The sequence below is a fragment of the Caenorhabditis briggsae genome (genome assembly GCF_000004555.2).
Source record: "Caenorhabditis briggsae complete genome, chrIII, whole genome shotgun sequence".
NCBI classification, from domain to species: Eukaryota; Metazoa; Nematoda; class Chromadorea; order Rhabditida; family Rhabditidae; genus Caenorhabditis; species Caenorhabditis briggsae.
Window position 1 is genome coordinate 8,457,999 of NC_013490.2, and position 12,110 is coordinate 8,470,108.

A 12,110-nucleotide genomic window follows, 5' to 3' on the forward strand; every position below is an offset into this window, starting at 1 on the left:
AGGATTGCTAAACACCGGGAAAAACAGATAACTTCCATACATGTGCTTTACATGGATTTTAACTGATCCTTATCACTGAGAAGAAACTGAACCTCCGGAGCTGTGTCAAAAATGAGTTTCGAAAACACTTGTTTTCAGTCAAATCAAGAAAAAACTGTCTACTCAATTGCAGGAATGACACCGTCCTAAACCAGGTTACTCCGTGCAGAATTAGAGATGAAACAAATATAAACAAACATATAGCCGGTTGAGGAGGAGAGTGAAGAGGCGGAAAGAGAAAGAGAAGAGAAGAGGTTATAATCGTGCCATCGTCACCCACGGTATGGCCAATAGCAACAATAACAAACCGTGATCGCTACGAGGGAGAAAGGGCTGATGGATAGTAGTAAAGAAATGAGGCGAGAGAAAAGAATGGGGAAAAGGAAGAGAGACTTTATAGGGAGGCCCAAAAAGAGAGGGGCGAAACAGGAAGGATGGACAGTACGAGTTGTGTGGCGAGCCGAGACCGATTGAGGGCAATCGAGGGCAAGATTGTAAATGTGGAGAAGACCACAGAAACGACACTTACATGTGTTTATGTGCATGTCGTGAACCAGAAATGAAGACCAAAAGATATAGGAGTTCAAATTATTAATACCATCATTTCGGCTAGTCCATGCACAGTGAACGTCTAACTAATATACCGTATTTCCAAAACAGAGTATGGATACCCTAACCGAATAGAAAAATGCACAGCCAGGGTGGGCTTCTATTAGAGGAAATAGGTTATCATAACATTTTTTGAAATAAAAAACAACAAATTTTAGATTCGATGAACTATGAACTCTAACGGAACGTCTAACTAAATTCATCAAAAATATATGCCTTCTGGAACAAACTAATTTTGTTGATAGCCCAGCCATAAATGTTAGATTCTCGCTACTTCCTATGAGATCTAACGGAACTCACAAGTACAGAGAACAACCAACACGGAATAGAAAGGGATCGCAGGTGCGCGACGTGTTCGACTATTCAATAGAAACTTTTTGGGGTTGCGAACACTTTTTTGTGTGCACATTTGCACCTGTCGCGATGCCTAATTACGCGTCATTTAGCTGGTATGGACAGATTTAGGCTCTAGATAAGGTGGATACTAACGGTTAGTCTCCATTATTCTGGTACGAAAATTCGGTGCTGTGGAAAAGAAAATCTTGTGGGCGTGGCCAACGGTTACCGTAACGAAAACCATAACCTGAGATTTTCGGCCTTTTTTCTCGATAACTGTTGCTTTTTGACAACTTTCGTTCTGAAAACCTTCAAAAAACGATGCCAAGAACTGCATCTTTCTAAAATACTGCCGGAAATGGAGGAAAATCGAGAAAAATAGATACTTGCTAGCTACAGTATAGTCGGCCACCAGGTTTTCTCTTCCACAGCTCATTGCTTCAGGTCCGGAGCGGTATAGTCGAGCAAAGCTACTCCACAAAATCGACACAAAAAGGAAAACAGAACGTATTAAATAATTAAAAATTGATTTCTCATGACATAATATATTTCTACTCGGGGATCATCCCACCGAGTTATCAAAAACATATTCACAAAAATTACGCAAATCAATTACTTTGTTCGGAAGCGAAGAAAAGAAAAGAAAAACAGATGATAAATAACAATTAAACAACCTAAAAGAAAAACAAAACATTTGAATGATCTAAATACTAATTTAAACAGAAATATCACGAAAAAATGTTAAAGAGCGTTTTGAGCGGCTATCTGTTCCTGTTCATGAAGTTTGTGGACCAGCTTCTGCTTTTCCGTATTGAAATAATCTGCGAACCATTTCAGGTGTTCTCGTTTTTTCGCAGCTGTCATGTATGGATTCTTGGATAGACCAACGCACACAAGATGCATGAAGTGAGCAATCGGTCCGGTTTTTGGTATGCCTAATGAAGGAAGATGCCGTTCCAAAAATACATGGTCAATGAAAGACACATTCGCCTCTTCTCCCATTTTGAACTCGTTATCAATTGGATACTCCCACTGTTTTCCTTTTGATGTCCACTCAATTTGCTCTTCGAAAGCGTTCGTCGGCCCGAAGGATCCGTTTGCAATCCTGGAAATAGGGGAAAATAAAACTAGAGCACATGGAACCAATCAAACTTACAGTGCCGCTCTTTGATCCCATTTTTTCCAAAATCCGAGGGAAAAATCTTCATAATTTTCGTTTTTCTTCCATACTCCAAGAGGCCTCTGTTGGAAGAGTTTTACGGCGTCGTTGTCCACAAGAACTGGCTTACGTGCATCACTATTAATAACATCATCTTTATAAATTTTCTCCATGAACTCGAGGGCAATTGCGAACAACTTCTGCTCTTTTTCGCTTCGTTCTGTCTGCTCTGTTTCCTCTTGTTCTGCTTTTTCTCGAAGGTTATTCAACAGAGCTTTTCTTTGTTCGATGAGTTTTTGTTGTGCATCATTAACGATGGTTTCTGATTTAACGCGTGCTTCTTCTGTTGTGAATCCGCTTTGTACAGCCTGATAGAAGATTTCTTTTCGGAGAAGCACAAGACCTCTTTTTTCCTGCCGAAGTTGGGCGGATCTAAATTGAGATTATTTGAACATGGCTCGTAAACTTTATAGCGTTCAATCAACTCACTTGGGAGGGATTTTCCTCTCTACTTTGGCATCTCCGGCGACATCAGCGAGAAGCCCAATAAGGGCCTGATCATCGAGAATTTCGCTGCTCGCCGAAGCAGAAGCAGCATCGAAACTCGCCTTTTCGCTAGCCACGAGTCGATTGATGAGAGTATTTTTCAATCTGAAAAGTTTTTCAATCAAGAAAACTATTGTAAGTTTTAACGACGATTTTTCACTTATTAGAAAAACAGACCGAAACCAATCATTTATGTCTTTCTGGCTGATAAATGATGATGATGCTGGCAAAACCTACGATTTCTTTTCTGTTCCATTTTGTGGATGAATGTTGTCCGCAACCCCGTCGATAGCCTTCAGAAGATCTTCGTCAATAACATCTTTTGGTTTCGGTCTTTTCTATAAGATTTCTTTTAAGAAGCCATATCAACTCGAATTCCTTAAAACTCACTCCTTCATCGTCACCGCCACTTGTTGTGCTCGACAAAAGTTGTTGTTGCCTCTTACTACCAAGTCGAACTGCTACTGAACACAAATTTCTGAGCATCTGAAAAGTCTTAGTTTATCTCGCACAAGCTTGGATGAACAAGGTAATTTATAAGAATGATATGAGCAATTATTATTATATTATTTTGTAATCTAGTCGATCTATTTTGCAAGCTATTTATCATTTACGATTTTTTGGAAAAATTGAGTATTTTGATATTTTTTTGAGTTTGCGAGAATTGGTTTTTTTTTTCGTAAAACAACTATTCAGCTCGCAGCTCGAAAAACTGTTCAAATTTCCCTAATTCTCTCAAGTATGATTTAAGCTGAAATTGTTTTTGAGAACAATTCTGTATAACCAATCAGACGAACTTGCGGATTTTTATAGATATATTTCTGAGAACAGATAAAAACACAATTGTAAGCGTTGAACTAGTCAAAAAATTGGTAAATGATAGAGTATTTCCTTGGAAAACTTGAAAAAAATCTCGAGACGCTGAAAAAATGGGAGCTTTCGTCTCCCGCTAAACAATGCGCGCCCCGTTATTTCGGAGTGTCGTTGTGCGTACTTTAGAAATCGCTGCCAAATGCTTTCAGTTTTTTTCTTTCATTAAATAGCTCAGCACTTTCAATTTAGCAAACAGCTGCGAAAAAGGGCTTTTTTTAGAAAACGGGGGTGAACCACCGAGAGTTAATCATCGTGGCGAGACCAAGAAAAGTGGTGAAACCGTGGTGGATAGAGAGTTTTTCAGTAAACAGTGGTGAATAGAAATTTTCAGGAAGCAGGGGTGAATGAAAAAACACCCTACCCTTTGAAAACTTATGTTTTTTTTTGAATATTTTTTCACATGTTTTATCTTTGCTAATTTCGCTTATAAATTTGAGAACCATGTTTTAGAGATATTTAAAGAAGAATGCGAAAAAGGTAAGAAGAAATTACCAATAATATTATAACTATTTAGAAATCGAACTCATAGCCGGGAAATGGCAGGACTAAAAGAATTGTTTGGAGTAATTTTATGCCAAGATTCTGAATGAAGTAAGCAAATTTCAAACTTATGGATACGAAAATTCGGTTTTACCGAGAAAGGAACTTGTCTGGTCAAAAAATTTATGGAATATTCTATATACTTCAGAAGTTTTCTAAGTGTAAGTAGCTAAACAACACCGGTAAATTGGTAACTCATATGATCTTTTTCCAGCAAAATGTCCCTAAATATAGTGAGTCTTCCTTAAAAACGTCGAGATTTTACAGGTCACTTTGATGCCATACTTTGTCTGAAGATTTAGAAGCGCGCATATATTGCTTGATAACGTTCTATCAAATGAAGATGTAGGTGATATTAACCCTATTTACGCTAATTTTATGTTTTTCAGAGGAAGAAGACAAGTGATTGATTGTGGGAGATGGAAAGCTCGAACAGAATTATGCCGCAAAGAGCTGTAGTCCGATCAACAGGCTGCTAAATAATTGAACTTTCATTAAAATTTCAATACATCTTTTTTTAGTCATTCTACTTGATTTTGTGTTTTTTTTTTCAATGGAATAAAGTCGAAATGCAAAGAAAAGGGGCGGGCAAGCGCGCTCGAGGGCACCTCCAAAATTTAGGAAACAGTGACAACTTAGTTCCGCCAGAGTTTCGCCACTGTTTCGCCACCGCTTCGCCGCTGTTTCCTAAATTGAAAGTGCTGAGAGTGTGTCACAGCTACTTTTCTCTACTTTTCTTTTCTGATCATATCCAATGCTTTTGTTTTTCTCCCATAAGCTAATCTAATGTGTTGATAGCTGTCTTTGACGAAAAATCGGCTCTGGATATTCCAATGGTATTTTTGCTTTCTTATTCCTTGAATACCGTACAAAAAGATATTATTTATATATCTCTCTCTCTCTAGTATTGAACAGTTAGCGCAGACCTTTTTATTGCTTTTCTATTTGGATTTCTTTAGTTCATCAGACCAAATTGCTTGTTTCAAACTATTATATGAATTTCCATCATTCATGTTCTCTGCTTATACGAAAAATAATATGAAGTGGTCAAAACAAAACAAAAAATTGTCTTCTTCTTCTGTGCCTACTCAAAAGGCCTTCCTAGAGCCAACAGGCCTCATCACTCTGTTGGGCGGTGCATCCGTTTTCTTCTTCTTCCTCGAAGTGTACGAAAGAGATGCGGCCTTTCGAGAGAAAAAGAGTCCCGCTTTTTCCCACTGGCAACTGAGTGCACTTGATTTTTTTGCTATTCGAAAACGTCTTCAATTTTTTCGCTTCTTTACAAACATTTATTAGTCTTCTGCAGTTTACTAAATATAAAAAAATAGGTGGAGCAGTTTTCCTATTTCCAATTTTTACTTTTATTCTAGACGTGAATAAATATCACTTTCTTCGTCTTTCTTTAGTATCTTCTCCTCGTCTTGAAATGAGAATTATGTATAGTGGAGTCTTTTTAAAAAGGTCGAAAAAGCCCGAGAAGAATGCTGTGAGCGGTTACATAATTAGGTTTTTTCTTCGTGCTTTGCTCGCTACCCTCTGCCCCGAAAGAGAATTTCAACATATTATGCTTGTCTGAGAAAAAAAAGGTTGAGACGCAGAGAAAAAGTGTCTGCATCTCCACCGTTTGTGTGCTATTTAGGCTCTCCGCTTCGATATAGCTACCGTATTCAGACTGCAAAAAATACTCTCTAACATTTTTTTCTCAGACAAGCATAATATTCCTCCTACTCTTTTTCTTTTCTCTTCTTATTAATCTTCGTCAATCCTAGAACGAGAGTTGGTTCGAAATAGTTCGACTACTCTAGCTACAGTAATCCCTCAATTACTAATCCTACTTCTTCTCCAAACAGAACATTTCTCTATATTCCGTTTCGTAAGCCCCTGAAATATTTTTTCGTTATCTGCTTTTGCATCTCTTGTAACCCAAATAAGACCCTTCAAAAGCTCCTCAATTATTCGACAAGACAGAAGAGCTCTGCTCTCATCGCGGTTCTTCTTCCTTCCTTCTTTTCCAGTTCTAGCCTCTCTTCGTCCTCATCGATGGGTACTCCCAATTAGAAGCTCTGCAGTTTTTCCAATACTCACGAAAGAGCCATTTCGAAGATAAGCGTCGTCCTTTGTTAGGGTCTGAAGTCTACCCGCTCATCCATTTTGGTAAATGTGAATTTCAGAATTTCAAATTCATGACTGCTTCTCGTCACCAGTCACTCAGCATCTCTCGCGCCCCCGGCTCCTCGAAGAAACCCTCTTGGGAATGGTCTTTTTGAAGAGAGAGCCGGCTTCCCCTTTCGCCTTCATTGCGAACATTGCAAACATTGACCGCGGCAGCTATCGTCGCCGTCGCCGCGCCTCTTGTTTTCATTCATCCTGACTTATTGTCTCTTGGCATCGATTACGCAACATTCCTCCTGCTACTCATCTGTAAAATTCTGATCAACACCGTTAGGGATTGTATTGTAAGTCGTTAGCAAATTTTGTAAGTGTTCGAACAAACAAAAATGAGTCAACTGACATTTGGCTTTTCACCATGCACTGTCATTTTGTTACAACAGTATTGCTATTTAGCAAATGTTTGCCGAATCTGTTGTGGAAATCTATAAACTTTATTGAAAATTTTGAAAAGCGGAAAAAAAACTATTTTTTTATGATTCGCCTGACACAACTAACTAGGAAATCTTGATGATCAGTGTATTGCGACTATGCACTTGATAATCAAATGGAGTATCCGATAGCATCCCGTCAAGTGGTCATAGCACTCAAGGGAAATGATAATCTTGGTAACGCACTATCTATTCTCTTATTCTTTCGTTATCAGCGATCATAGATAACATAACAGTGTAATTCATAATTAATGATGGCTGATAATTAATAGTTTATCCAGCTTATCCTTCTTATTGGTATTTTCAGCGATCCTCCGGAGTGCACATCACATGATCATGAGTCCAGTAGTACTGGACCAGTACTCTTTAAGAATTTTCGTTTCATTAATTTCTAATCAGTATGGATCCTCTTCTAATTTGGAATTCGCACTTCGCACATGTGACTAACCATTCTCGGGTTGAATTATTCATTCTATTGTACTTCTCAGATACTCCAAGTCCACACAAAGCCAATCTCAATACTTTTCCTGAAGTAATCATCTCGTCATGTTCCGTCAACAAAGCCCAAGAAATATTGGTCCTTTTTGCGAAAGAGAAACCTGATATCCCTTCTGGCTCAGTTATTTTTCAATCCAGCCGTCTCATCATTTTCTTTTCTTTCTCATTATTCCTCCATGGTCGTCTTGTATGCCTAATCAAATTAAGCTAATCGGTAGAACGAGAATCCTCCTCACCAACCCATTTCGTAGTAATCGTCTATTTTATATTCAGTCATTCAGCTCGAAATAGTGGTGAGACACGAATCCGGTTTTTTCTTCTGTTCACTTTGCTGCTGTACTGTTATTGTCCAGAAAAATTGTATTAACGCGGTTTTTAGAATCCGTCGGACTACTCCCTATTGAATAACAAACTAATTTCTAAGAAAAATTGTTCTAGTGCATGAGCATTATTTGGTATAGAATGACCTATTTTTGGAGTGTTACTGTTTATTATCATGACTAGTTGGTACAGAAAAGTAGAGATAATACTTTCGTCTATTTATTGCCACAATTGTCTTCTGGCGTTATACAACGACTGCCATATTCCTCCCTTCTCATACTGTTGCCAAGTTTAACGTTGAATTTCTCAAAAAAAAACCTGAAACAATATCCGATCAGTGCAGCTATGGTCGACCCTGATTACAACTCGACAAAAAATATAGAAAGGAAATTAGATTACAGTCGTGACATCAGTGTGAACAGTTGACCAAAAAATGTAAAAGAAGACCTCCCACGAGCAACTTTGAATGCACAATCTGATTTCGTGGTATCTCTTCTTTCCTCCAGTCATTCGGTGGCCCTTCTCCTTTTCCCTTACTCTTTTTTTTTATTTTTTCACAACTGCCTCCTCTGTCCGTTTTTCGTGTGAAATGACTCCTCCCACTTCCCATATCCTCCCTTTCTTTTTTGCCTTCGTTCATAGTTGCTGACACCAATTCACTTCACGTCGATCCGCAAACCACGCCAACGTCAAACTGTCACTTTTGTGGTGATCCTGAGACTAGGGAACGGTTCTTTCCCTCCGCCTACTTTCGTCCATTCGCCCATATTCCTATTCATGAAAAGGTGTCTATGAGCAAACAGCCAATTCCTCCTTTCTGCTCTCCCAATCTGCACACTCAATTCTTAACCAACTATACCTTTTCTTGTTATTGTTGTTGTTTGATTCGTTGCCGTCACCGCCAACGACGAAAAGCAATAGCTAATCTGGGTTGGAATGGCGTCCGACATGCTCTTCAACCGTCGTTTCGATGAATTTATTCTTGAATGCCGTAGTTCAGACCGTCCGACTTCTGCTGCCGTTCTTCATCGTCCTCGGAAGAAGATTTCCGCGTTCGTGAATGCGATGGCTTCCGCAAGGTCCTCTTCTCCGCAAAGTCCCAGCAAGCATATTACGGTAAGGTTTAGTTTTCAAGAATTCTCATAGTTCTAAAATTTGTTGCTGTCATAGGATATTGCTTTTTTTCTCAACTTTTGAACATTTCCAGTCACCAAAGTTCAGATAGCACTAAAACTCATTGGAAATTTTAAAAGTCACCTCATATCTCATTACATGAATAACTTATCGCACCTTCGTCAACTTCCTGTTATTCTAAAAAATCCCACATTTGAACATTTGAGAAAATCGCGAAAACCCGAATGCGACATCGCTAAAATAATTATATGGAGAAATTCATTCAATTAGCAGAAGTAGCCACACGACAACGACTATGACCATTCCATAACTGAATCGATTCAATCATCACTTCCTCTTGAAAAAAAAGACAATAGGATTCTACTAGGCGGAAGAGATGAAAAGAAATTTCTCTTCTCTTTTCCGCATGGTTTTTTATTTGGAGGGGCGTGATTCGCCAGGTGAAAGAAGCAGGCAAATACTGACAAAAACACACCTGTGTCTTTCTTTTCTCGGCAGTTCCGATCGCCTCATTCTGCCTGCTCAAAGTGCATAGTTTTCTCGGTTGGTCTCTCACGCCCCACTGAATTGTCTTATCTCGCTATGATTTGCCGCTGGTTATCACTATCATTTTCACTCTGACTTTCTACGACTTTTTTTCGCCCGATTCCCCCCTCAATCATATGGCTATTCAGAATTGCAAGGTTAGATTTAGGAATTTTTATTATTTCGCAACCAAAAGTTTTCCTCATTATAGTTAAGTTTGGAATGCCCTGTTTTTTGTTGGGAATAACATATTAGTCACGAGTCCACGTCATGTTTTATCCGGTTTTCCGAAACATTAGACACCCAACCTGGTGAACTATGTAACATGAGAGAGTAAATGTTTTTGGTAGAAAGCTTAGCAGCTTAGTGCTCCAGTCCCAGAAAGCGCACTCTCTGAAAAATGAGAAATGAGCGACGTTGTTTCGAAAATTTATGAGCCGTAGTAAGAGTCTTCAATGATGACGAAAGAAAAGAGAAGTAGAAGAAGAACAAGGAGAATAAGAAGGATAAAAATAGGAAATAGGACAAAATGACAAATCGGTTTTTTCCAGGTCGTGGACGTCTACGATTTAGCCGCGTCCATTGGCAACGATTTTGAAAAACTCATCGACAATTATGGAAATGAGTGTGTACGCGGAATCATGCCTAAAGTGGGTCAACAAACGAAATAACAATTTATCTATTGGTTGGACTTTCAGGTTATATCCGCATTGGAAACGCTGGAAGCCATGGCCGCCGGAAATGATAGAGAGAACGAAGAAATCATGAGATTATCGAAAGCGGTTGAACGGCTTGAACAAGAGAAACACCAGAGAAATCAACAGCACTTGAAATTTGAAGAAGAGCTGGAACAAGTTGAAAAAACCTACCGTAAGGATATCGATGATCTACAACAGATGGTGAAAAATCTCGTAAACGAGAATCGGAATCTCTCAACGACCGTTTCATCTCTTCCTACCAACAACGATAGTCCAGTGAGCAGTTCGAGTAAGTTTTTTTTGTTTATTTTGTTTCAAAAATTAAAAATCATTGAAACAGAAAATTACCGTAAAACCTCTAATAGAACGACACCCGGATCGTCCACTTTGAGCCTATATATCTCATTTCTTTTGGAAGATATCAAAAAGTGGTTAACTAGTAAAATGTTTATCAGGATATCAGCAACATTTTACTAGTTAGCTACTTTTTGATATCTTTCGCAGAAAATGAGATATATAGGCTCAAAGTGGACGATCCGGGTGTCGTTCTATTAGAGGTTTTACGGTAAGTTATGTGATAAAATTAATTCCCTTTCTGTGCTTATCTTTAAAAACGACCAAAGTTTTTTATGTGCAGTAGAATTTGTGGAAAAACATGTATACATCTATAAGTTCATCAAAAAATGAAGGCAAAAATGCAAAAAATCCCATGACCTAAGAAAAACACTTCAAAATGAAAAACAAAATTTAGAAAGTCGTTCCTGGAATCTATTAAACGGTTCTCGGAGTTTTTTCGAATCCCCGCCAAAACTAAATACTCTCTGCTTTGTATTCTCAAAATTATCGGAAGATGGCCGAAAGATCTTACTTTGGTGGGAGTTCAAAAAGTGAAAAAATTATAACAAGAGCTCAGACGTTGGTTTAAAAATACATTATTCTTGATACCGAGCCTTTATTTTATTATTATACGGAACTGAAAATTAGTGGTTGGAGTCACTTTGCAATTAATTAAAAAAAATTTTTCAGTGCGAGAAGCCGATCTGAGAATGCTGCTGGAACTTAAAGAAATGTCGGCTCAACAAAAAGATGAGATTAAAGCACTCCAAAAAGATGTGGACACTTATCAGTGCCAAGTTGAAAATGTAAGCAACCTAATCTCATCATTTTTATCTTCAAAATATTGTCTTCCAGCTTCAAAATTCTATTGAAAAGCTTATTCGTCAAAACGAAGAATTATTAAGAAAGAATTCATCGCTTCAAAAGCAAGGACGAGTGATTGTCGAGGAGAAAATGGAAGTATTAAAACGATTAGAAAAGACGGAAGAATCGAATATTGAGCTCAAAAAGCTCGTTAAAGAAACAGATCGTGCCTGCAAGGATATGCAAGTAGCTAACCAGGATAACAATGAACCAAGGTTTACACTGGGTGAACTACGAGAAGTTATAAAAGAGAAGAACATTTTGAAAGGACGCGTCATGGAGCTCGAAGAAGAACTAGAGCAATTCAAACCTGGAGCAAAGAAAGAAATCATGAGATTAGATGATGACGATGATTCTGATCAATTGGCTCCGTAAGTTTCTTTAATTCTGATAGTGATCAGACAAAATGGAAAAAAAAATATTTTTAGAAACTCTGATGATGCCAATAGAACTGGTGATGATGAGGAAGATCTACCAGTATACGGACCATTACCAAAAGAACCTGATGAAAAACTCCATCCATGGAAGTACGAGAGGAAGGATTCTGGAGTACGGAAATTGTAAGTTTGATGAGAAAAGAACCTGATAAACAATCTAAAAAATAAGTGTTCAGCTTCCGCTTTTTCAAAGACTTTGGAGCGACTGCATCACCCCGCCGAGGATCATCTGCGAACGCGTCTCCACGTTTACCGGCTCGTGCAATCCCTCCCTCCCTCAATTAGTCGTTTTGGCGCCCATCATTCTACCAGTTCATATATTCTTTTCTGCGCTCGTTTTCTTATTCAAGTGTCTATGACACCTGTTTTTACCGTTGACTTATTTTTTATCATCAACTCACTGATCTCACTACTAGTCAACCCCATTTCAGCTTCAAAGTATTACTGTACAACATCTCTCATGCCCCCTGTCCCGTCTGATGAATCGACTAACGATGTACTAGGCTCAATTTCACTGCTTTTTTGCTCCCCAAAAAATCACCCGAAATCTCTTTTTATCTGGGTGCTCCAAAATCTATTCACGTTCTCTCCCAGT

General features: G+C 38.4%; 2 protein-coding genes across 2 annotated transcripts; one reads left to right on the plus strand and one right to left on the minus strand.

Annotated features, from left to right (window-relative positions):
* Positions 1 to 1,725: 1,725 nt before the first annotated feature.
* Cbr-mrps-31 lies at positions 1,726 to 3,175 on the minus strand (the record flags this gene model as incomplete). The annotated part of the gene is made up of 5 exons (XM_002641432.1): positions 1,726 to 2,089; positions 2,141 to 2,575; positions 2,633 to 2,794; positions 2,927 to 3,027; positions 3,080 to 3,175. The coding sequence occupies 5 exons, from the start codon at positions 3,173 to 3,175 to the stop codon at positions 1,726 to 1,728; spliced, it is 1,158 nt and encodes a 385-aa protein (XP_002641478.1).
* Positions 3,176 to 8,457: 5,282 nt separating this feature from the next.
* On the plus strand, positions 8,458 to 11,800 carry Cbr-rilp-1 (the record flags this gene model as incomplete). Its single annotated transcript, XM_002641433.1, has 7 exons — positions 8,458 to 8,637; positions 9,732 to 9,830; positions 9,879 to 10,167; positions 10,905 to 11,020; positions 11,070 to 11,449; positions 11,507 to 11,638; positions 11,692 to 11,800. The coding sequence occupies 7 exons, from the start codon at positions 8,458 to 8,460 to the stop codon at positions 11,798 to 11,800; spliced, it is 1,305 nt and encodes a 434-aa protein (XP_002641479.1).
* Positions 11,801 to 12,110: the final 310 nt, after the last annotated feature.